General features: G+C 39.4%; 5 protein-coding genes across 5 annotated transcripts in view; 3 read left to right on the forward strand and 2 right to left on the reverse strand.

Annotated features, from left to right (window-relative positions):
* Window positions 1-14,427: 14,427 nt before the first annotated feature.
* On the forward strand, window positions 14,428-17,248 carry LOC133518666 (uncharacterized). Its single transcript, XM_061852342.1, has 3 exons — window positions 14,428-14,635; window positions 14,986-15,252; window positions 16,233-17,248. Exons 1-3 carry the CDS (start codon window positions 14,531-14,533, stop codon window positions 16,344-16,346), a joined length of 486 nt encoding a protein of 161 aa, XP_061708326.1. The 5' UTR covers window positions 14,428-14,530; the 3' UTR covers window positions 16,347-17,248.
* A 337-nt stretch (window positions 17,249-17,585) lies between these two features.
* LOC133518667 (uncharacterized) lies at window positions 17,586-19,162 on the forward strand. The gene is made up of 2 exons (XM_061852343.1): window positions 17,586-18,119; window positions 18,647-19,162. Exons 1-2 carry the CDS (start codon window positions 17,995-17,997, stop codon window positions 18,909-18,911), a joined length of 390 nt encoding a protein of 129 aa, XP_061708327.1. The 5' UTR covers window positions 17,586-17,994; the 3' UTR covers window positions 18,912-19,162.
* Window positions 19,163-19,296: 134 nt separating this feature from the next.
* Window positions 19,297-20,272, reverse strand: LOC133518665 (uncharacterized). Its single transcript, XM_061852341.1, has 2 exons — window positions 19,840-20,272; window positions 19,297-19,667 (listed from the first exon to the last, which is right to left on the reverse strand). The coding sequence occupies exons 1-2, from the start codon at window positions 20,078-20,080 to the stop codon at window positions 19,330-19,332; spliced, it is 579 nt and encodes a 192-aa protein (XP_061708325.1). The 5' UTR covers window positions 20,081-20,272; the 3' UTR covers window positions 19,297-19,329.
* A 289-nt stretch (window positions 20,273-20,561) lies between these two features.
* On the forward strand, window positions 20,562-22,636 carry LOC133518630 (replication termination factor 2). Its single transcript, XM_061852307.1, has 4 exons — window positions 20,562-20,780; window positions 20,917-21,096; window positions 21,366-21,572; window positions 21,880-22,636. Exons 1-4 carry the CDS (start codon window positions 20,712-20,714, stop codon window positions 22,387-22,389), a joined length of 966 nt encoding a protein of 321 aa, XP_061708291.1. The 5' UTR covers window positions 20,562-20,711; the 3' UTR covers window positions 22,390-22,636.
* Window positions 22,637-22,734: 98 nt separating this feature from the next.
* Window positions 22,735-26,652, reverse strand: part of LOC133518638 (protein pigeon) — a 40,562-nt gene continuing 36,644 nt past the window's right edge. Inside the window, exons 15-16 of the mRNA XM_061852321.1 lie at window positions 25,912-26,015; window positions 22,735-23,502 (exon numbers count right to left, since the gene is read on the reverse strand). Of these exons, the coding sequence (XP_061708305.1) occupies window positions 23,354-23,502; window positions 25,912-26,015 (253 nt within the window). The 3' untranslated portion in view covers window positions 22,735-23,353. The remainder of the gene's footprint in view (window positions 23,503-25,911; window positions 26,016-26,652) is intronic.

A 26,652-nucleotide genomic window follows, 5' to 3' on the forward strand; every position in this document is an offset into this window, starting at 1 on the left:
AAAACATATAAAAACTCAGAAATGCGCGGATTCCCAGAGATAAGACATAGCTAGATCGATTTTTCGCCCCCAAATTGAAAATATCATCGAAATCTTTAGAGCTGAGAATTGTTCGTTTAAAGGTATAAGATTAAATTGGGATTTATTTTATTATTTGTACAGCATTTATTTAAAAATATGCATAAAACGACTGTCACATTTGCTAAAGATACGATATAAATCACTTTTTATCGTGCCTTTAGGATTTTTTTTGTACGTGTGAACGTAAGTATCTCAAAGTTCAAATAGGGCTGTATATCTCCGACGGGGATGTTTTTCTGCGATACACAAGGCCAGGCATGTGTCGGTCGGCGACGGAGAGAGCTGCATCTATGTACACCATGTGCAATTAGCACGTGCAGTGTCGCCAAATACGCCGCGAGGCATTTATAACTACTTGTTCGGAGACGGATTGCTTCTGCCCATTTCTGTTCACGCAATCTACATAATTATATGCAGTGTTGGAACAGATGTGTTTCCTTTGTGGCTTATTTGCTGAATAAATGTTTAATTTTTGATTGATCATTATTAAAGAGGGTTTGAAGGGTGTTATGCGCTGTTTTATCGGCTTGTAAATATCAGCAAAAACATATTATATTGGCGGATATCTTGGCCGCCCAAAAGGATATTCACAAGGACCAAGGACAAGTCGTACCAAGGCAATATTCACCGCTAAAGTTATGTTTATAATTTCTCCAGACAGTTCCTGCCTTGCACAGGTAAACTGTGGAATTAACTATCGCCTGCGGTATTTCCGTACCGATACGACCTGCAAACCTTCAAGAAAAGAGCGTACTCCCATCTTGAATTCCGGCAGCGCACTTACAAACCCTCTGGTGTTGCGTGTGTCTATGGGCAACGGTAATCGCTTACCATCAGGCGATCCGTTTGCCTCATCATATATCATTTAAAAAATGTAAATTGTCAACAGCCAATCAGTGTAATCATTGCATATGTGATGAGGTTCATGGGAGTATTAAAAAAAACAATTTTCCTTTCTACAATAATTTGAAATTCCAGTAAAAGAGTTCTCTGCAATGAGGTTTGCGAGCTCGTCGAAATAATGGCGTCGCCACGAGCGCGGCTCTTGACTCTTGAGCTCTTGACTTCAAGAGCCGCCGACTATTGTTCTTGACTCGAGAGCTAGAACAATTCCTTATAACTTATAACACAGTTTTGTCTCTATCTAAATTACAAAATAATTTTGTTTGATAAATATATTGATTTTTGTTATTTACCCCTGAATGCTAAAAAATAATTTTTCAATTCCTGATGTAGACATAAGAGTACATGATAACTTTTTTATTATTACAAATAAACTATTATCAAAACTGTTGAAATGCATCCTGTAGTAGGTTAGGTTATTTGTGGCCTGGGCCGAAAGTTAGCATTTAAAACTTTTGCATTTTGAACACTCATTAAAACATAATTTCGGAGGACGCGGGTTCAAACCCATACCAATGAGTTCCTGCCGATGACTTTTTGGGAACTTATGTACGAAATATCATTTAATATTTACCAGTCGCTTTTCGATGAAGGAAAAAATCGTGAGAAATTCGGACTAATTCTAATAAGGCCTAGTTTACCCTCTGGGTTGGAAGGTCAGATGCAGTCGCGTTCGTAAAAACTAGTACTTACGGCAATTTTAGGGATTTCATAAAAATATGTTTTATTTTTATGAAAGAGACATAATTATACATAAGTCTAAAAAGATATGCTGCAATTATTGAAAAACTCCTTCAAACTTTCATTTATGAATTGTATGATATACGGCGACAGTTCATTCCATTATTCAGCTGTGCCAAGCAGAAAGTTTCTAAATAATGATAATTTGGCATATAAACAATACTTTCGGTCAAGATTCTTTGGAATTATAATAGACAAACATTAAAGACTTTCCTCACCCAACTAAAAAACGAAGTGCCATGATTGCATACAAAAGACATCAACGCGCGACCTGCGCGGGCGCAACATTCAATGCCAGAACGACTTAACTCCATACAAACCATATGGGAATTACAACCTCGTGGTGACTTAATAAAGTTGTATTTTAAAGTTAATAATTGTTGTTGCCTGTATGTATGGGGGTTTAGAGTGATTATGGGTATTTGTAGATAACATTATGACTTCGTATTGCGTAGTGTTGGACATCTGGTTGTGAAATATTGTTGGGAGATGCGGTAGGTAATACCGGGAGGAGTATTCTGATTGTAATAACAAGTTATGGGTTTGATCTAGATTTGTTTTGAATATGATCTATCACTCTCAGAAGTCGGCGGAATTATCGTGGCATTTTTGAATTGTGATAGGGACTTCTCATTTATTGACTTCGACATAACTACAGATATCGATACAATATAGAACAAAACAATTATACATATACACATATATTAATATGTTAGGTAAACCACAGGCCATCTTATCTCTAATAAGATACCTTTTGAAATTGTGAAAAAGATTTGCAAAAAAAATTAAAACTTAATAATTTTAATTACTTACTTCAGTTCAGTGTGGTTTTTTTTCAATTTTATCTTCAAAATCTGTTTTAGTGTTAACAAGTGTTATAATTTTAGTTTCATTATAAAATAAATATATAGGTACTTATATATTTCATATTTTATAATCAAATATCCATTAACTATACAAACTTTTTAATATATTGTGTTCTACATTGTATCGACATATGTATATCGGAAGTCGATAAATGAGATGTTTCTATGACAGTTCAAAAATGCCACAATAATTCCGGCCTCTTGTCATTATCAACAGATACCAGCGGTAGCAGCATGGTTCATGGTTCTTCTTAGAACGTGACAGGTATGGTGACAAATGATAAAGAGCCGACCATCTTAACCCTACAGAAAAATTGGCAGTCGAATTTGAATCAATGGTATTATAAAATAGAATTTTTGTTTCGGTTTAAAATCGGACGACAAAAAATAAAAGCAACTCTGTTCGACTGCATACTTATTTAAATTTCATTGGAAGTAATTCCTACACCGCCTACAACCTATCTGCTTTGCCTAAAGGTTGACTGGTAGAGAATGCCTTACGGCATTAAGTTCGCCTATTGTACAGTGTGTTTTCTTATGTGCAATAAAGATTAAATAAAATAAATAAATAATTTGTACTAGTATTAGGAACGTAAGCCTCCTAACAAATTTGTATGACTCTATTTCATAGTTATTCGAAATAAATGTTTTTCATTCATTCATTAGGACTGTGGGGCTCTACAGGTTATATTTACTATCTCATGAAACTCATGAATACTTAAAGATACCCTCTCTACTGGGTTAGATCTGACTACTTTACACTATATGTACTAACTTACTATTCCGAGTGTAGTCATTATGCTAACGACGCATGTAAAAAGTTCCCTAACGAGCAACTTGGACGTGGAACCGAGGGTTGAGGTTATTGGCGGTTGCATATGTGTAATTGTGTATGGTGGTACTTTCATATAAATTATATATGCAGGGTGTCCTTAGCCATTGGATATACCCTGAAATCCTACGTAGGGTTACTTCTCAGGAATGCTCTGAAGTTAATATTTTTTAATTAGAACAAAAGATAGAAAAAAATTCGAACAAAAGTTATTTGCAGTAATCGACAATAAAAAGAAACACACTGTGTTAATCTTTGGCAGTGTTTTTGACAATTTGTTCGAAACATTTGATAATGATGACATTTTTCAAAAGTCAGAAGCTTATTAGTGTCATACTCGTAAATAAAAAAGATAATGAAAAAGGTTGAAGAAGGTTCCATACTATTCTTTGAGGATATTATCTTAGGAGCTACTAACACATACAGGCTGCTCCAAAGTAAAAATTGGTAATTTAAACATTAAAACATATTCAATTAATCACTAGCACTGGTACGTTTCAGCCCCCGATGGACTGGGCTATGGATGCGATGAATAAAGCTGATTCCATGACATAGCAGTTGGGTTGATTTAAATTATTACGTCTACTACATACTAGTCATATAAAATGTTGAGTAATAAATAATTACATAAACTTAAAGCAAACGAAGGCATAATATAATTGTACAAAGTTCAAAAGCCGAAACTATGTCACACAAAGCAGACATTCCTGGCTTTAGAGCAAGGCTTGCCTTCGAGGCATTAGGGCTAGAGGGTAAATTACCCATTTAATACTTACATCATTTTGTCATAACTAGAATATGAATGCTCTCAACTCTAAATTCTTCTTCCCGATTGAAATTGCAATGGTTTTGATTGCAATGGTTTTGATTTCAATGGCATTTCAATCGGGCCAAAGGTTTTAGGATCGCATCCACATGGAATCCAGTCATTAGTAAAAAAATGTAAGCAGAAACAAGTCGGTGTAGTGTGTCGACCGAGTAACATCCCTAGTGCGCAAACCGTTCAAGTTGATAAACAAGATCAAGTGCGGGTAGTTTGAAAAACTCGCGCGGCTAGGAGATGTTGATGTCAACTTTAGCCAGTCTTCTCCGAGACCACGGGGACAACGCCATCCTCGAAACTTCGGAGGTAATTTTAAAAGCAATTATACGCTGTTAAATCCCGTTTTGCTAAATAAATAAATAAATATTATGGGACATTATTACACAAATTGACTAAGTCCCACAGTAAGCTCAATAAGGCTTGCGTTGAGGGTACATCGACAACGATATATATAATACATAAATATTTATAAATACTTAAATACATAGAAAACACCCATGACTCAGGAACAAATATCCATGCTTATCACACAAATAAATGCCCTTACCAGGATTTGAACCCGGGACCATCAGCTACGTAGGCAGGGTCAAGGTTAAACAAAAAAAACATATGGCCAAGTGATCCTACTTGGACATATGTTTTTTTTTGCATTGCATTGCATTTTATCTTAAACAGGCACAATAACAATAGTATTAGTATTCTACATGACATTAAAGCTCTCCAAGGGGCCTCTACGTGTTGGATCTATATCCCCACGCAAGCCTATCAAAAGACCGGGATTTATAGACCCGTGAAATCTAAGTAGTATTAATATAAAGAGATTGTAAGAAAGTTTATAAAATTGATGGAAATTTTGTATTTTGGCACCCGATTTGGTTTCCAAATGTAGGTAGTAATAACAATCGATTTCTCTACCTGCCTGCCTCCGGCTTGTCAGTGGTCGCATCTTCTCACCCTTATTTAAAAAGAAGTCACTTGTCACATCTAACCCAAAATCAACTCTACTACTTAGTAGATTAAGTCTAATATTCATTGCTAATTGCTTCTAAAAATTGTTTTATTTGTACAAAATATCCAGTCATCGGATTCGAGCGCTTTTAGGCACAGGTGCTTCGATAAAAAACGTAATAAAAAACCGTCCCAATCTCGGCAATTAATGGTTGATATATAAAATGAGTCGCTTGCCTAAATAATACCATAAAGGTTCTAATGTCTTTTGTATTACTTTACCAACTTATCTTTGCGGGCGATGAAATTTGGGACCGACGTTTTATTAAAGAAATATGTATCGGTATTCTTGAAGGCGACGGTAAAAGTACGATGGTAGTTCATTGGCAGAAGGTATGAAAAAGTTTTTGATTCTATCGTTGGTGTGAGATATCGTTTGGTGAATGGCTTTTGAAACATGACTGGTCATGATTGAATCATGATTTTAAAACAACAGTTAAGTCACCACGAGTTTCTTGGGGGTCAAAAAACTGATTAGGCTGAGGGTCACCGATATTTGGACAGAAGATGCAAATAATTCAACACCTAGGTCGTAAATCTACGAGTAATACTAAACAAGTTCTACGTAAAAAAACATAAAAAATGTATTCCAGTGGACTGTTCTAATGGTTTAAGAATAAATCGTATTGATTACTAATGATGCTTTTATAGTTCCTCTATAGTGCCCTGATTAATTATGGCAAATTATGTTAATGTTTTTTGCGGTAGTAAGTGTTGCCTGTTTACATAAATATAAAGTTTGTTATGAGAATACTGCTAAATGCTCATTTAATTTCTTAACTCGTCTAAATGTTTTTGTAAGACAAGATAGAATATGAACATTTGTGAGAAAAAGTTCTTACCCATACCTAGTCCACATCCCTACCTACCTACCTACCTACCTGAAACTCTTATAACAATATAAATAAAAACATAAAATAATAAATAATTCAGTAACAGTAAATAATTACTGAAATAATTTTATACGTGCCACCATTCCGCCCGGGCTCAAAAACCTTATCTGTATTTGCGAGCGAGAAATATTTTACCACACTTCAAGTATGTTTGGAGAGCTATTACGTACATAATATACCGTCACATATTCAATTTCTTTACCTTAGCATAAATTATGAATGATAAAATGTTGAAGACTTCCCGTCGTTGAATAAGAGTATGTGCCATCAGCCGTAAAAAAGCATGATAAGTTTATAAATGAATTCACTATTTCGCAGCTCACTGTACCTACATAATCTCGTAGAGTACGAGTGATTACTTGATAGATTTTAAACTAGGTAAACGTACGTAGTTTTTTTCATTAGAAAAAAGTAAACAATCTTGAGCAGTCTTTTTATAGATAAACATTTGTAAAAAATAAGTCTCAGTAAATATGTGTATAGCATAAAGTGAAGCTCAATAAAAATTGCAAATTATGTAAACAAATATGACAGATTTTGTTAGCATTTGACGTATAACCTAAAAGATTAACGATAGTTGTTTTCATTGAAATATTAATTATTAACTAGTAATTGAGATAAAAAAAAGATTTAAGTATATAGACTGTTGATAAAATCATACTTGTCCACAAAAAGTGCGAGATTAAAAAGAAATGAAGGTAAATTGGTTTGTTAACATTATTTGCAATTTCTAAGTGATAGTTACTATTTTTCTAAATTTTTTTCAATAAAAAAACACGTCCAGATTTACCATATTTCATATATTCATAGGTTAGTAACTTTATATCTCGACTGGATACAATTTAAATACTATAATTTTGCATCCGAGACGGATTTTACGCTGAGTAACAACTTCGAACTTAAGTCTACCAAGATTAATGGGAATACATTTAGTTTTCATGCTGAACATGGGTTTGAGTTAAAAAGAACAGAACTATTACTAAGTACGCTTATGAAGTGTCCTTTACAATTTCAACCTTTAAAATTATACGAGCATTCAGAATTCAAAAAACGAACGACCAATCCCAGCGATCGCAGTACCTCTGTCAGTAGTAGTGCGCGTAATGGGTGATTACCAGTACGATTCGAAGTTCGAACGCTGATAATGCGAGGCGGCGGCTGGGCGCTGCGCAGGCGCGATCCGGCCCGCGACCATAGACTAATGTTATGTTATTATTATTATTTTTAGACTTAAGGGTTTCTTATTGACCATGGAATCATAAGTTTTTCTCAAAAAAGTTTTATGGGTTAAACTGCACATTAACAAATTTTATCGCATCATTCATTTTCCAGGTCATTCTAAAAAACTTTTATATAAATATGGGTAGATTATCAACCGCCATTGACCCTAGCGCGCTTACTCGCGTGCTAGGTTACACTGTTTATTTTAACCAGGGCTGCCAGTACATAAATCTTGATTATACAGTCCAACGTCAAAAATTATACGAAATTCGATGGCATTATACGAAAACGATTATACCCGATTTTTTTAGTGCTTACTTCAAACAACGCCTTGTATTAAGTAAATAGTAACTAAAATCTTTTAATAAGTAGCGCCGAAACACAGCACAAAAAAGTAAAACGCGTCTCACATAATAAAAAACACCCATCATAAAGAACACCAAACCGATCAAGTGGTGAGTCTAAAGAGAAAAACCACTCAAACCGTTACCGTATCGTATTATCAAGTTGGCAATCCATCTGTTAATGTGTGTGCTGATATAGAAATGCGAAATAATCATTCGTGTTTTTTCGTATCCAATTATACCGAACGACTACCTATAAATAATAGATACGATAATCAGTCCGATTATACGAAATTCGTATCGAATTATACGATCTGGCAGCCCTGATTTTAACCTCTTTCGTTAATACGCTTGTAAACGCGTTTCCCGTTGTGCATCGGATTTTTTTAATACAACCAAAAATAAGGCTACTCTGTCAAATATTCCGTAAGGAATTGAATGCAGTTGGCGCACCTAGATAATAGTTACCTTGCTTACAAAAGTACACTTTCTTTGGGAAATATTACACAAAACGAAATATAATTTTATAACTGACACGGGACCTAAGAGGGAACTATACCACGGGATCGTATTTTCCATTTTCCATGATTGTTTAGTATGTTATTGACACAATGAAAAACTAAATTTATACGTTATCAGTTTTTCAACACTTGTAAAACAACAAAATAATGTTTTTTTTTTTATATTATAAACCTAGAATATAATTATGCTGAAGCGATCGACATCACAATCAAACTGATTTGTTAAGATTTAGTTAGTAGAAACCGTTTTCTCCCGAAATGGAATATCATAGATAAAATTACCGTTACCTATTTCGTTAGAAAAACTATTCTTCCCTCGTAATCACGTGCACTCTCGTTTATTATTTGGCCTGTCGTTACGTTCTGTAGGTCGTCTCAAAAAAAAATAGGGAAAATAAAATTATGAGTGAAAATCGTGTTAGGTAATTCCAATTAGTTTAAATCAACATGAAACTAAATATCTTTGAAAACTCACCACTGGATCAAAATTGAAGACGTCTTGAATGATAATACCAGGCACGGTGTGTATTAGCTGGATCAAGCTTTTCATATTTCAGTTTTCAGTTGCGTACATATTATTGTGATAATTGCTCAGATTAATATGACAGGTGATATGTGTACATATTTTTGATTGGTTAATATGTTCAGATGCATATGTACTTTTCGATGTTCATTTATTTTTGAAACCTTGGATTTGCTCATATATTTATGAACTCGACTGTACTCTAACCATAATCACACATCATAATAGTATGATAGTCGAGATCCTAATCCTAATAGCAAGTAGTAAGTAAGTAAATATTCTTTTCTCAAACTTGCTATGAAATGATGACATGACTTACATCAAATTAGGTCCGGAAATACTACATATCAGGTGCGATGAGTGAAGATGATATGTAACGGAATTTCATACTGCCTTATACACCTAGGACTGTAAAGCAACCTTCTTTTGTTTTTAAACGTCAAATTGTGACACAACGTCTTGGCATTCAATTCAACCATCAACAAATAATATTTTTCAGTTAGCTTGGTACGGTGATCTGTTGTGCATATTCTTTGTTAAGCAACGACGGTGGCGCATCACGCAGGCGCGCGGACTTACGCGCGTAAGACACCGCTGGTAGAGTGACGGGCCGAGTAGTTGGCCACAAAACAAATTGCCTACATTTTTTGTTTTAATTGCAAGTTTGAGAAAAGCACTATACAAATCTCGGCGAGAAACGGGGTTGCCGGCCGCGTATCTCTATCCGGCTTCGCTACGCTCAGCCGTCTATATCTACTTGGCCTGCAACCCTCCGTTTCCCGGCCTCTATAGTAATATACTATTATTGCACCAACAATTATACATTTTACATACATGTAAAACTACAAATATTTTTAAAGGAAAAGAAGCACATATTATAAGTTAAAGAACTAGTAGGCGCGCTCCTGGAGTGCTGCGAGCTTTCCTGAGTTATTTAATCGGCGCAGCCTGGATTGTCCGAGCCCGACATTGTTCGCTAAGTACCGACAAGCCTCTTCTTAAACTTCATTAAGTCGGTTAAAGCTGGTTCTAGTTTCCTGGAGTTTTCCTTCGCACCTAAAATTAAATCGTTGGAATTGTTGATGGCGGTTTAACTCATAAACGTTCTTGTTATTTTGATTGTTTGCATCTAACATAAGATTCTAAATGTCTAAACCCTCCAAGCGATTTAAAAATGTCTGGGGTATTGACAGAAACATTATTATTATTAGTATTTATTTGTAAAATTGTAAATAATGTACATATAGTAGTTAATTGTTTTATAAGTCTTACAAATTTAATGTTATAAAATGTAATGTCCCATAGTTCTTATGTCGTTCCCAATATTATACTTGGACAACGCTATGTACTCCATAATTGTCGTATTATATCAGGTGAAGTACTTTAAGATTATTGTGATGTAACATATGTAATATATACGATGTGGTTGTACTTAATAAATAAATAAAATAATAAAATAAAAGAAACATAAGGAATGGATATGGGAATAGAAGACATATTTGGTCTCACAATGACAACCCTTTAATGTCACAACAAGTCACGTTTTTCGTTACACCTTAATAGCCCAAAGCTTGTTATATAAATAATATTATACATAAATAAATAATAACTTCAATTTGGCAACTTAGAATTTCAGGTTTAGTTTAGTAATTATATATATTAAGGTTATATGGTTTTCATACTATATTTAAGGAAACTGTAGGTCTATAAGTCTATTACCCTATATTGTAAAAATTTATGAATATAAGAGACTGTTTGTTTCTAAATAAAGAAAAAAAAAAAAAAAAAAAAATTATAGAGACATTCTTATGCAAATTGACTAAGTCCCACGGTAAGATCAAGAAAGCTTGTGTTGTGGGTACCTACTCAGACAATGATATATAGGGAGCGTGCATGAACTGTAGGAGGCAGCACAGGAGCCGTCAGATTTTTAGCGCGAGGCGTAAATGTGATGTTTATTGTTCCGATGTAGCCCACAAGATGGCAAAATCTACTATGCACAAGAAAACACGTGACGTGTAAATGTACATGTTTATGGTTCCGATTCAGGCCACAAGATGGCAGACCCTCCAACGCGCACGGTGCCTATAAAGCCTGACCAGTAATATATGATTACGCGCCATATTGCGGAATTTCATTGGAACTAAATTGTTCATACAAAAATGAACTGTCACCCTATACATGAGAATAAGAGCGCCCTCTTGACAATGATCATATATTTCTGGTCGGGCTTTATAATATATACAAATACTTAAAACACATAGAAAACATCTATGACTCAGGAACAAATATCTGTGCTCATCACCCGATTCGAAACCAAGACCATCGGCTTTATAGGGAGGGTCACTACCCACTAGGCCAGACCGGTCGTAAAATTATGTTATATGAAGTTAAACCGGACGAAGTTCCGCCGTGAGCCGGATCGCACGGCGATCAGACAGAAGAAAGCACGGCGATGATAGCGACCGGCCCGACCGGTTCCACCGCCATAGTCCAACAACGTCGTATGTGCCATAAGGAGTGTTCAGGAATAGAACGACTAGCAAAATTATTTATTTTTATTACATTGTATTATTTGCTTCACCAAATTTTACACCAGTGTGTGCGACAACATCATTCAAATTCAAAATGTTTATTGCATATCACATTATTAGATGGAGCTTATAAGTAAGCGGGTTTATTTATTTATTTGCCCTGCAAGGGCACAGCAATATACTTAAAACTAACATGCATATAAATAAACTTTATTAAAAAAATCATGTACATTATAAGTAATAACATTTGCTGACTAAAAATGTTTTATTAAACATCGGTAATTTTTCAATATTTTTTAGAGAGTTCGGTAGGTGTTTGTATATTTTAATTAGCATATAGAGAGGGCTGGATGTGACTAGTTTTAGCGTTGAGAGGGGTAATTGAAGTTTCGATTGTTCCATTTTATTTTCGCTGCTGTCGGAGTAAACATTAAACAACTCTGCATGTTTCTTAACAAATTTACATGATTCAAGCATGTACACAGACAGACAGGTAGAGTAAGTATTTGGAGTTTCTTGAAAATCCATTTGATGAGTATTTGTTAATTCTAACACTCTCTTTTGGAGATTGAAGATCTTATCTATGTCATTGCTATTCCCCCATAAAACGAGACCATAAGTCATTCTTGATTATGCGTATGCACAGTACTACTGTATAAGAAAGGGCAGTTTGGAAATCGGTCGCCCGTTTGAGATGATGCAGTGCGTATATAAATGAGGACAGCTATTATGACAGTCTCTAGATGTGCGATTTCCAGTTCATGCTAGTGTCTAGATCGATACCTAGTACAGTAGCTGAATCAACAGAATCCAACCAATGCTATATTATTGTAATTAAAATTAATTCGTAATGCCGATTTTTGGTTTATAAGTTTTTGGTTTCAATTGGATTATTTTGGTTTTTTCTAGACTGAGTTGAAGATTATGAATACCCAACCAGTTTTCAATTTTTTTCATTGTTACAGTCAGTTTATTTTCAGCTTCATTTTTATCAGAGCACGAGAACAACACCGAAACGTCATCTGCAAAGAAAACGCTTTGGTCTTCTATTGCATTTGTTAAATCATTTACAGTAAGTAAGTAAAACACTTTATTGTTCAAAAAGAAACATAAAACAGGAAAGAACACACATCACTTGTACAAAGGCGAACTTATCCCTTTCAGGGATCTCTTCCAGTTAACCTTTGAGCAATTGAGGAATCATTTTTATATAGATTAGGAACAAAATATCATCAAAATACTTTTGAAAAAGGACAGCTAGACTCTGCGCGGAAAGAGAAGAGTCGTGGAATGTATTGGTTCCCAATTTCCCATACATTCTACATTTTAGGTACATGGTGGCGTTGTGGTGCACTTCTTCAGTTCATTTTTGACACAACACAACTAACCATTAACTAACCATTGTCGTAACTCTTATCTCCTGCAAGTCGGCTCTGCTTGGACCGAGGTCTATATGGATTAATAATCCATATTATGGATTAACACGCCCGCGCCACTTAAAACCTTTTTTTTCTGATTGTTTTTTTTTTCATCTTTACCATTTTGACGCCCCTTCTTAGCGCCTAGACCGGCCGCTCTACTCGCTTTTCCCTAGATCGGGCCCTGATTCGGGATTCTACGACTCTTCTCTTTCTGCACAGACTCTAGCAAATTATTTAGTGAAAATATTTTAAACCTTCGTATTTTAAACGTCATAATTCTATGAAATAACTACGTTTAAAAACACTTGCGCAGTCTGTGCTATCAAAATCGCTGCCTTAGCTTGGTCTAACTCTAGGTAACATTACGAGACAACATAACTAACTATTTTACTATGGGACCAACCCTGAAATCGCGAAAAAAAATTCTCAAAAAAATAGAAGAACTGTGTTGCGAGACTTGTTTTTTTACAAGTTATGTTTTTGAAGGCATCTCATTTCTTTTTGTAGATAGTCCTACTCTTCTCCTTTCCGGTATCTTCTACTTCTTTTATTTCATTATATTCTACATATACAGGTACACTGATACATTCACTGCAAATGTAACTTTGTAATCCTATACATTTATATAGGTTTATTTATATTTTTTCCTACTCCTCTACTGTTATCTGTCATTTATGCATTCATTAACACGAATATAAGAACATCCATAAAAGATTTCAAGAAAAGTCTATATTGTCTATTCCTCATAAAAGCTCTTGTGCTTTTATACGCTATAACGTTACTGCGATTAATGGCTACCAACCTAACAAAACCAAAACGAATACAGTTTTAAACTAAGTGCATTGATGCCAACTTACAAAATATTCATTTGGTTGCATAGTAAAAAATAATTACTTCATAAGTCAGAAACACGCATGTGACACCCGTAATATAGCAACACCCATAGACTACGAAGACCGCTTAGCGTTGCTTGTTAGTCTCCGTAGGCTACGGTGGCCAAAATTGAGAAAAAGCTGTCCAAAAAATTAATTTAGCAAGTAGCAAGTACCAGGGCCTCATGAGTTACGAGGAGGTGTCGCCGACCGGCCGGCCGCGGCCCGGGGCGGGCCGGGCGCGGAACAAGGTATGCTCGCGCGTCTTGGCTATATACTTTTGCTGTAATTTGTTTACCTAAATTAAGATTTATTTTTGTTGACTCGTAGGAAAAATATTGTATGCAACGTTGTATAAGTAGGTCAAAAAACTCTCGTGGCGTATTCCTTTACAATGTTCGCCTACGCCTTCGGCTCCGGCTCACATTGTAACTCACGCCACTCGCCTTTTTTGACCCTTCTTATACAACTGATGCATAAAATACTATATGCACTAAACTACACTAGACTATTTAAATGTTTGTGTAACCTAGTCCATCGTAACAAGTGTAACAACGTTCCAATAGTTCCAACAAGCGCAGCGCAAGATGTCGCCAACTCCATCTAGTGAGGACTTCCGAATAAAGAGCGGTTCTGTTGTTGCCACCAATATTTCTTCTCTCACAAGTTTTCAAAATTTTTTTTGCAGCTCTATTATAAATTATTGATTCAAATTAAATTTGTGATTTTACATGCAATTTAATAAAACGTTCACTTCATTTTGGACTTCAAATATACCAATGTTGCCTAATACAAATATGAATGTCATGCGGTTCACGCTCCAATCATTAATAGGGTTAAGTATATCTATTCTATGGCAGCTGATCCAGTTCATCCAGTTGTCAAAAAATGACTTTCTGACGTGATTCGCCGAACATAAAATTACTTGAATTATTTTTTTTAATAACATGGGAGGCTCGCAAAGCACAAGAAAACTAAGCGTGGATAACGAAAATGCTATTCAAGTTTCACAGGACGCGTTAGAAAGGATACAGGCTCAACTGGCCGCGAATGTATGAGACTGATTTTGAATTACATAATTTACATCAATGTCGCCTAGATAAAACAAACTGTGCCAAGTGTTTTGTTTACCAAACCACTAAAAAGTTACTTAATTACCTTTCGTTAAATTTTTTGTAAATAAAAGATCGATAAGTGCGATTGTGTAGTGAAGTTACTCTATGGATAACCTTGGAATTCTAGGTTATTTTTCAGTTTAGAAAACCGAGTTAAACTAGGGAATAGCCGGATTTAAGCAGTTCAATAACTTATTAAACCATGGCCATGTCGATGGGGAAGCTGAAAAAAAACAACTGCCCATAAACAAATTTACTTTTTTAATTGTTATCAATGACCATTACAGCAAGCAGCTCAGCCAGCAGCGCCTGCGGCACCTCAGTTCGTCCCGCCTCAGTACTACGAGTCGCGAAGGCAGCAACAAGACAACGCGGCAGAAGAGGCCTACTGGGCTCGAAGGATCGAAGGTCTAAAGCGAGCACACGAGAAAATCAACAGTGGGATGCAGATTGAATATCAAAAGACGCTGAAAGAGGCCAATGATTTGTTTGAGTTAGCACAGAAGGATAAAATTGCCAGTAAGCTACCACCATGTCAAGAGGAAAAAGCAAAGGTACTAGATTATGTTCTGCTTAAGCTTCTGTAAACTATTTTGCTTATAATCAATTTTTCCAATACTGTTAATTAGCAGTGCACATACATAAAGAACGAAGTAATGTTTTAAACTGAAGCTCTTAATTTAACCCTTAATAACCTTCATAAGCAAGGTTTGAATCCTGGAAAGGGTATGTATTTGTGTGATGAGCACAGATATTTGTTTCTGAGTCTTGGATGTTTTCTATGTATGTTAGTATTTGTATATTATATATATTGTCTGAATACTCACAACACAAGCCTGTCGGTCTTAGTCAATCTGTGTAAGAATATCGTATAATATTATTATTATTTAAGGATGTCAGCAGTTATGCAAATTTCAACCCTATCTCAATGACGATATCTTCGATGACGGCAACACACTAGTCGTGCCAGCTGCATTGCTGAGTGGAGACCATTTCGGCTTCACATCTCTGTTTCTACTGTTTTCTTTATCTTTGCCCTGTATTTGCTATATGTTTTATTTGATTTGATGTGTTGTCTGAATAAATGAATTCTATTCTATTCAAACTACATGGGGGGAGGGACAAATGGGAATTATTTGTATGAAGTGCCTACATCTGTGCCCTGTGACAACAAATGGGAATACAACCCTATGTTTGAAGAGGCTACAAAATAACAACTATCAGGCTTATATGGCTAGGGTCTAAATTTATTAAATTTGAGAAGCCAGATTTATGTATGTGTTGTCCAATGTCCTAACTTTGATCTAGGTTTATTACGAGAAATATATTTGAAATTAGTTATAAAATGGAAAAACCACCAAAGGCAGCTAGCCCTGGCATATCACTTTAACTTCCAAAAATGTTAATTTTGTTATAAGCCAGCTCTGCTGAATACAAGATTTGAACACTGTTCATTTACTTTGCCACATTTTGTGCTATCTCGCTTCTTCCTCTAAAAAACTATTTGAATAACATATATTATCTCCAATTCCAGGTCCTGCAATGCTACAGCACAAACCCCGACAAGTCCCTGCTGTGTGCGGTGCTAGTGAATGACTTCAATGAATGTGTCTGCAAGAGCAGAGTGGCTGCTGTGTCCGCGTCTTGAGCTAACACACCAATAATGCTTCCCACTGAACATTTGTCGAACTGACTCTAATACTGAGACTTTGTATAGTATGCTTTGCTTCGGCAAAATGTAGGTTCATGATATTAAGTACTGATTTAAACTGATTTTTAACAATAAGAAATTTAATTCCTCTTATTGTATCTGTGATGATTATTGTATTGTCAGTAAGTTTTGCCAAAGATTTTTTCTCGGCCAGGGGAAGATGGAAAACATCCACCCGGGATAGCAATTATATATGTAGAAAACCTGATATCTTATTTTATTTTAGTCAGAAATAAAATCCTATACCTTTGACTGCAACATATAGTTTATTGGTATACTTTTTTCTACAACAATATATTTTTTCATTAAGTGTTGATGTCATGATCTCAATATCCTTTATCCTACCATCTTGGCTAAATACTGCATAATTTGCTGTTCAATTCTCTATGGATAATGATTGGGTAAGGCATGGTTTAATTTTATAGATTGGGTGCTCACCCTTCTATAATCACTGCCTAACATTGTGAAGTTTCTTGATGTCTCACATATAAAATAGAGGTGTTACTTTTCTGAAATATAATTGAACAATCAATTTTGTCTTGTAGAGTGAGAGATTTATCATCTTTGTTATTTTATGAATAACGAGAAATGTATGCAAATAATCTGGTTTTTGGCATTTAAATACATTTGAGTACTGTGAATTTGCACCATAATTGTAAAGTGGTAAGGTCTAATATACTACAATAATTCGAACAAAGGTTCAGTGGAAAGATCCGACATAGTGAATATTCCTAGCCGGAAAAGTTATCAATGTATGTAAAGTTAACACTGCAAGGGAGGTTGGGAAGTAGTTTTAATAATTTAAATGATACTGCTGTATGAATAAACTGTTAATTTAAGTTTGGCTTTTATTATGAAAATGTCTGCTGTCGTGGTCATTGCTTTACGATATATGTCATTAGTGAGACTAAGAGCTGTAGAGTCAGACCATGCTAAGTTAGCAGCGATCATGATAGCCCAGCCTGTGCAAGTGTTCAGTAAACGTCATAATTTGATAGAAGTTTGACGTTTAAAATAACCCGTGCACTGTCAACTTATCTTGGTCTGACTCTACCTAAAGTAACGGAAGCAAGGGCATCAGGGGGCAGTTGATAATGCCGATAGCCAAGGGGAAGGGCATACATTTAGTTACAAATTTTATCCTCGAGAGGGGGGGGGGGGACTCCGGCTGTAGGAGGCAGCACAGGAGCCGTCAGATTTTTGGCGCGAGGCGTAAATGTGATGTTTATTGTTCCGATGTAGCCCACAAGATGGCAGAACCTACTATGCACAAGAAAACACGACGTGTAAATGTACATGTTTATGGTTCAGATTCAGGCCACAAGATGGCAGACCCTCCAACGCGTACGGTCCCTTTAGGCGCCGCTGAATTCTCGTCATTGCAGCCGTGAGAGTATAACTCAAGTATGGAACCAGATGGAACCCCATAATTTATAGTAATGAAACCTCACTTCCCAAACTTTTTTCACAATCGATAACGACTTAAACATCCCCTAGCAACAGTCAACCCCAGACAACCCTTCAAATACCTGTAAATACTGTACCCCAAATACAAGTTCTCCTACAGAACACTTGTACTCCAAAGATGCAGAATCAGCCAACGGAGCCGGAGCCCAAGAAGCGCCGGGTGCCGCTGTACCCCGGGTTCCCGGAGTTGGCGCGGTCCGACGTCAGCATACATCCGAGCTACACCAAGCTGGCCCTGGCTTAGTGAGTGGACAAGTTGCTTAACTAGTGGTGGAGCCAGGATTTTGGTTAATACTCTAAAGATGCATAAGACGGAGCCAAGAAGTAACAAGTGTCGCTGTAATACTACAAGCATAGACATATAAATTACTACAAGTGGAAGACTATCTAATACCTAAATACAGTTTAAGAGTCTTCAGCTTGCAGGTATGACAAAACACCCCCCCGGGACACCTCATGTGTAGATGTGTAGCAGAGTATGGGTACTCGCGTGTGGGATTAGGTTAATATTTTTGACTATGCTGTTATATTTAATAGATATAACCAGTATCATAGTTGTTTAGTTCAATCAAATATACTTATTAAAATGCAACTCTAGTCACAAACCACAGCAAAGTGAATCCTTGAATACATATAAATCACGAACGCGCCAGTGACTCTAGAGTTGCAGACGTCTATAAGCTACTGTATTCGGTTACAATCACACAGGAAGTACGCATGTCATCGTCTAAGTATAAAAAAATTATGAAATCTTAACAACCCCTTTCCAGTCGCGTAGTCTGCCGCCACCGCTACCACTGGGCCAAGGTCGCCCAGCGCCGCCAGTTCATGAAAGAGCTCCACAGCTTCGAGCGTCTCCAGCCGCTCGCGCTCGGCGGCGTCCGCGTGCACCGCGAGTTCTCGCAGGGCATACTGTCTCACGTTATACCGCCACGGAGATATATACAGAAGCTTACCCCGGACCCGCTGAATAGTAAGCAAAGGATGCGAGTTGAGGAGATTATCAGTGGTCGGGCTAACTTTAGCCAGAAATAAAGATTTAGCCAGTATAAAATATTTTTTTATGGGTGTGGAAGGTTATTATTATTAAATGCTATGGTCATAATTATTAAATGCTTTATTGCACACTACAAAAAAATGGTACAAAGTATGAAAAGATAATAATCTGTATAATTATCCTTCATGCTTCAGCAAAGACAGCAATTCATTTTATTATACACTTAATTGATCATTTTCTGAAGTGAGATTTATCTTTATTATCACAATAAACTGGTTTACCTAAGATATACTAATACTTTATACCTTTCGAAACCCATTAGCGCTTAAGGTAATAATATTGGCTGACATTAATATTGCAACGGGAGATATAAGATACTCCGCAATCATGATAAGCAAGAGCATTCGAAATAAAGACAAAGCATACATTATTTTTTGTTTATTTAAAACATTAAACCTAATCCTCTTTAACAGCTTTCTTTTTCTTTAACCGTTTGCTCTTCTCCACATTGGTCTGCAAGTAATGGGCCTCCTTCTTGGCCTGAGAGATCTCAGCCCGCAGTCTCTGCTTCATCGCAGCCTTCTCATAAGCCAGCCTCTCACTCAAGTGAATCCATTTAAACCTTGGGATATATTTGATGTTCCAAATCATGTCATAGTAGCGGGACTTTTTTCTTGTGCCGATTTTAGTGTTGTTCAGTCTAAGGGCTACTTCTTTTGCTACTTTCTTCTTCTGGAACTCTACCCAGCCCTCAGTGAATTGATTTGGTACGCGTTTGCGCTTTTCTCCAGGCTCTGAAACCAATTTGTAAGTATGGCTTTGAAGTCTAATTAACAAAACTACTAATTGTATAATTGCCAACGTGTGATGTGATCTGCATAAATGAAAGAGAGAAAGTCTTCTATTAAATAGCAAGTAAAGTAAAAAATATATATTTAGAAACAAACATAACCTTAAAACACTTACTAGCACTAGACTGCAGATAAATTCTCCCAACTTCACCAAACTGGCTAAATATTTCTCGTATCTTAGCAACATTCATGTAAGGAGGGATTGTAGATAGGAATATTATTCCACGTTTCCTAGTTTTCTTCTTGTTAATCAACTTTCCAGACGTTGAAACAGAGTTGTTGTCTACGCTGTCTTGAGTAGACGATTCCGCATCAGAACCGTTTTCTGGGACGCGATCCATTTCTACGTCTGGCATTATCAAACACAATAAACAAGTCTATATTTTTTTTTTACGTATTTTACATCGGGGCTACAATTTTTCATATAATGGCATTAATTAATGTGTTTTGCAAATTGTACTGACCGAATGTACACACGTGAATTTGACGGCTTGGTTTTTGACGTTTAGCACTGTTCCGGTAGATTCACGTTTTCTAAACGCAGTGATTATAAAATGGTACAGAACATACTATTACACAAAGTTTTTATGCAAACTACACTTTGCTTTTGTATATGTGCAAAGAATATAATACTCACTAGGAGTATATGTGCAAATACAGCTACGTTACTTTCCTTTTATGTATTAGTAAAGGAGATGCAAATAAAATGTATCGAAAAATTGGAATAAATGTGAGTTAAGAGCACGGGTTCCGTAGCTAAATTCAAAATTGTCAAGATCGGAACCCTGTAATCGCAACATTAATTTAAAAACGAAAAAAATGTCTATGGATTTGCATGTGTCATTGGCTTTGGCTGTCATAAAATAAAATATTGTTGTTGATTCATCACGTATTTTATTTGTTAATATCAAATTAATTTATCTGTTCACTTTTACATTATATTACTTCTTAAGTTACGTGGGATATTGTTATAATAATAACAACACAATGGGTTGTGATGGCGGCACCATTCCTAGGCGAGATGAACTCGTTCGTATGAAAAAGAAACCAGAGCAAGTATGTATTTATTTAATCATTGTCTCCTATTTCAGTTGTTTTGTTTAAAATATGCAATAAACATATTAAGACATTGATTTCTTCCGTAATTATCCTAAATTCAAATTACGTTACTAATCTAAAACTGATATTTTAGAAAGACAAAGATGCAGAGCGCTCCTTCAAGTGGCGCAACTGTGCACTGTCTCAGCAACCCCTGCAAGAGCCCGTGGTGGCGTGCGGGCTCGGTCGCTTGTACAGTAAAAGCTCCGTGCTGGAAGCCTTGCTTGACAAGGAAACCAAGCCTGAATCCATCAGCCATATTAAAAACATGAAGGTAAGATTAGTGTTCAGTTACTGTGCTGAAATTATTTGTATCCTTTTTCTAAGGTACTCTCTATATACCTAACTAGATCTGACTTGTCTAAAATTAAAATAATTACTGCTTATGGATACAATAAGATCTATTTCTTATAAACAATTTCACTTAGTCAACAGGAAAGACAGAAAGCTAAGAATATATAAAGGAAATGTACCTTAAACATATTTCATCATATCCAAGTTTATTGCTTCATTTATGACTTACAGTAATCTTGCATTTTGCAGGACATCAAAGACCTGAAGCTAGTGAAGAACCCTGCCTATGTTGCCACTGAGCACATAGATGGAGCTGTTGGTGACAGCTCACCCTACATCTGCCCCATCAGCGGAATTGAGATGTCTGGCAAGTTCCGGTTCGTGTTCCTGTGGAGCTGTGGCTGCGTGCTGGCTGAGAGGGCACTGAAGGAGGTTAAACAGCATCTCTGTCATATGGTAATACCTGACTTTTTAAATCCTTTGATTATTCATTAATTCATTCATCCTGAAAAGAATGTAAACAAACAAAACTATGATGGCCACTGATAAAACACCATAGATAAATATATATTGCATAATATGCATGTAATAATCCCTTAAAAATGTTGAATATATTGTTACGAAACCATGAGCAAAGAAAACTGGACTGTTAACCCTTTACACAATAAAATTACAATAGGTTACAATCCTGTATTTTTAACTAATGTTACATTAAAACATTTAAAAAAAATCCAATCAACTATATTTGTCATATCTTCCACAGTGCCAAACACCTTTCACCGAAAATGACGTCATCATCCTCAATGGTACAGAAGATGATGTAGAGCTTCTCAAAGCCAAAATGGCCACCCGCGTAGCTAACAGGAAAACCAAGAAATCCAAAGTTGATAAACCAGTCAAAACAGAAGCCACTAGCACAGTAACCTCAGACGCTCCCTCTACCTCAACCTCAACTGACATCAAAGCTGAGGTAAAGGAAGAACCAGAAGCCGGATCAAGTCACGCTGTCAAAAAAGAAATTGAAACCATTCCTCTATCTCTCCCTAAGTATAACCCCAACAAAGTACCTAGAGGTCACTTAGGGTCACAGAAGCGAGCATTTGGTTCGAACGATCTTGTACAAGACCCGTCATACAAGAAGACAAAGAAGGATTACAGCATAGCAAAGGATCCGCAGACGTCGGAGGTGTACAAATCTCTGTTCACATCGCACACAAGTGATCAGAATCAGCAGAGGGCCCATTGGGTTACTTATAATCCGTTTTACAATTAAGTTTTGTTTAGGTAACAATTCGGATGCAGCATCATAGAAAATATAGTTAAAAATGTAATATATTACCTCACTTTCCACACCTTCCTTGGTTTTTACTTTAAAAAATTTGCTTAATCACGTGGCTGCAGCCAGTTTATAAAATTGATTGGATTTTTTTTTGGCATTTAGAATAAAATGCCTACATGTGTAGTGAATGTTGTTATAATGAAGGAATATTATTGCTAATTAAATTAAATCAAAGAACGTATTTTTTGTTTTATTTATTTAAGTTACGAATAAATAATACATAATAGGTAATTGCACTAAAAATTGCACATACAAAAAGTAATGTCATATAAATTTTGTGCTATCATTAATGGATAAGAAATTCACAATGGAATGACAATGATATTGGAATGTTAAGTTTACGACAATAACTAAAGTACAACAATTTTATCAATACAACAGCTGAGATCACCTTAAAAGCTAATTTTTTGCAGTACACTTCGCGTTTTTGTACTAATTTGAACTAAGATAAGAATATGGAAAAACAGCATTTTGCTAATTCGCGGCGTATGTTAATACGTTTAATGATAGATGGCGCTAGTAGTAGACATATCGAGACCTACTTGACCAGCCTTCTGTCTTATTAGGTCCTCCAAGGAACATCAAATTTCATCCAAATTGAAAAACAAAGAGCTACATGTATCTAAAAGTCGACCCTAAAACTTAGTCCTTGGCTAACTAAAGTATGTAAACCCTTTAAAAATGTTTAAATCTTATCAGTAAATAATTGGACAGGCAAGAGTCACGTTTGTCTTCGCATTAACTTTGCAAATTATCATTTAACAGTATGGTTTAGGATTATCCTGGCACAAAAACAAAATTTAACGAAACATCTAGAATCCGCCTTGCTATAATTAGGCGAGGAAAGTCACAAATGAAACAAAAAATTGTCAACGGTAGATTAAATTAGTAGCTTATTCTAGTTGGCAGCGTCCTGCTGTACGAGAGCCAAGGTGGCCTCAATGATGAGGTTGAAGTCCAGTTCGTTGAGAGAAGCCTTTGCTGTGAGGAGGTCCAGGAACGTGTCCAGAGGAGACAGTCGCTCGCCGGATGGGAGCGCTGCGATGCCTGCGACATAAACAATCAAAATATGTACAATACAATAAAACAGTTGTTATGTCGTCGAAACTAGTTTTAAAGTTTCATTTTTCTTTCCAAATCCAAGACTTAATGGAGTCCGTCTAAGCTAACTTTGCATTGAGTCGAACAGAACAAAGTGAGGGAGTGTCATTATAAACGTCATATTTTCATAGAAATTTGACATTAATGATATTATTTCCACTGTTTGTCATTTCTCTTATCTTCGTCCGACTGTAATGAGTAAAAATCGCAAACAAGTATTTTTTCTAATTATGTGTTACGATATTGAAACTAGATAGCGCTGTAGTACTACATTATTTAGTCCGACAGCAGCGCGGCCGCAGCAGCAGCGCCGCCCTGCAAGGTGAGCTGCAGACTCACCGTGGTCGTGCGGCTTGGGGCGCCGCTCGGCGGGCGCGGCGCCGGCGCCGGAGCCCGACAGCAGCGCGGCCGCAGCAGCAGCGCCGCCCTGCAAGGTGAGCTGCAGACTCACCGTGGTCGTGCGGCTTGGGGCGCCGCTCGGCGGGCGCGGCGCCGGCGCCGGAGCCCGACAGCAGCGCGGCCGCAGCAGCAGCGCCGCCCTGCAAGGTGAGCTGCAGACTCACCGTGGTCGTGCGGCTTGGGGCGCCGCTCGGCGGGCGCGGCGCCGGCGCCGGAGCCCGACAGCAGCGCGGCCGCAGCAGCAGCGCCGCCCTGCAAGGTGAGCTGCAGACTCACCGTGGTCGTGCGGCTTGGGGCGCCGCTCGGCGGGCGCGGCGCCGGCGCCGGAGCCCGACAGCAGCGCGGCCGCAGCAGCAGCGCCGCCCTGCAAGGTGAGCTGCAGACTCACCGTGGTCGTGCGGCTTGGGGCGCCGCTCGGCGGGCGCGGCGCCGGCGCCGGAGCCCGACAGCAGCGCGGCCGCAGCAGCAGCGCCGCCCTGCAAGGTGAGCTGCAGACTCACCGTGGTCGTGCGGCTTGGGGCGCCGCTCGGCGGGCGCGGCGCCGGCGCCGGAGCCCGACAGCAGCGCGGCCGCAGCAGCAGCGCCGCCCTGCAAGGTGAGCTGCAGACTCACCGTGGTCGTGCGGCTTGGGGCGCCGCTCGGCGGGCGCGGCGCCGGCGCCGGAGCCCGACAGCAGCGCGGCCGCAGCAGCAGCGCCGCCCTGCAAGGTGAGCTGCAGACTCACCGTGGTCGTGCGGCTTGGGGCGCCGCTCGGCGGGCGCGGCGCCGGCGCCGGAGCCCGACAGCAGCGCGGCCGCAGCAGCAGCGCCGCCCTGCAAGGTGAGCTGCAGACTCACCGTGGTCGTGCGGCTTGGGGCGCCGCTCGGCGGGCGCGGCGCCGGCGCCGGAGCCCGACAGCAGCGCGGCCGCAGCAGCAGCGCCGCCCTGCAAGGTGAGCTGCAGACTCACCGTGGTCGTGCGGCTTGGGGCGCCGCTCGGCGGGCGCGGCGCCGGCGCCGGAGCCCGACAGCAGCGCGGCCGCAGCAGCAGCGCCGCCCTGCAAGGTGAGCTGCAGACTCACCGTGGTCGTGCGGCTTGGGGCGCCGCTCGGCGGGCGCGGCGCCGGCGCCGGAGCCCGACAGCAGCGCGGCCGCAGCAGCAGCGCCGCCCTGCAAGGTGAGCTGCAGACTCACCGTGGTCGTGCGGCTTGGGGCGCCGCTCGGCGGGCGCGGCGCCGGCGCCGGAGCCCGACAGCAGCGCGGCCGCAGCAGCAGCGCCGCCCTGCAAGGTGAGCTGCAGACTCACCGTGGTCGTGCGGCTTGGGGCGCCGCTCGGCGGGCGCGGCGCCGGCGCCGGAGCCCGACAGCAGCGCGGCCGCAGCAGCAGCGCCGCCCTGCAAGGTGAGCTGCAGACTCACCGTGGTCGTGCGGCTTGGGGCGCCGCTCGGCGGGCGCGGCGCCGGCGCCGGAGCCCGACAGCAGCGCGGCCGCAGCAGCAGCGCCGCCCTGCAAGGTGAGCTGCAGACTCACCGTGGTCGTGCGGCTTGGGGCGCCGCTCGGCGGGCGCGGCGCCGGCGCCGGAGCCCGACAGCAGCGCGGCCGCAGCAGCAGCGCCGCCCTGCAAGGTGAGCTGCAGACTCACCGTGGTCGTGCGGCTTGGGGCGCCGCTCGGCGGGCGCGGCGCCGGCGCCGGAGCCCGACAGCAGCGCGGCCGCAGCAGCAGCGCCGCCCTGCAAGGTGAGCTGCAGACTCACCGTGGTCGTGCGGCTTGGGGCGCCGCTCGGCGGGCGCGGCGCCGGCGCCGGAGCCCGACAGCAGCGCGGCCGCAGCAGCAGCGCCGCCCTGCAAGGTGAGCTGCAGACTCACCGTGGTCGTGCGGCTTGGGGCGCCGCTCGGCGGGCGCGGCGCCGGCGCCGGAGCCCGACAGCAGCGCGGCCGCAGCAGCAGCGCCGCCCTGCAAGGTGAGCTGCAGACTCACCGTGGTCGTGCGGCTTGGGGCGCCGCTCGGCGGGCGCGGCGCCGGCGCCGGAGCCCGACAGCAGCGCAGCCGCGTGCTCGCGCGCGCGCAGCACGAGTGCAGCCCTGCAATATGAGCTGTTATTTCCATTTGGCAAGTCAAGTATAGGCAGAATAGCTTCCTGGTTCGCGCGAGTCGTAAGCTAAATGAGTTGTCGAAGGAACTTGATATTGACATATTCAATTGTAAAGTTCCTAATGTGAGGCATAGTCTGATTAAGCGGTGTTTTATGTAAGCTTTCTTTCTCTGTATTATTATATGTATACTGTTTTTTTTTTGTTTTTGTTACTTTATTAAGTTTTCATTAGGCGATTAAATGCATTTTATTCATCAACCTAGTGCATTAGCGCCTCGATATGAACTTTAAAATATGCTTTATCAGCATTAACATCTGATATATTTTACTGTATGTTCTTTTTTCCTTCGAACTTTGAGACCTCAATTATTCTGGGCGCTAATGAACTAAGTGTTTCCGAACCTAGGGTCTATTTTAATGGCTTATATGTATTTTCATTTTCAATTGTGTTTTTGTTTTTTTCTCACTTTGTACGCATGTGTGTGTGCGTCAGTGTTAGCATTTTTTTTATATACTTTGTAATTACTTGTGAGTTCCTGTAATTGGCTCTCTGTATTAATCTTGTTGTCCTATTGTAAGTTTAAAGCTGTTGGTTCTCCTGAACATAAATAAATAAATAAATAAAT

Source organism: Cydia pomonella, chromosome 6 (assembly GCF_033807575.1).
Source record: "Cydia pomonella isolate Wapato2018A chromosome 6, ilCydPomo1, whole genome shotgun sequence".
NCBI lineage: Eukaryota > Metazoa > Arthropoda > Insecta > Lepidoptera > Tortricidae > Cydia > Cydia pomonella.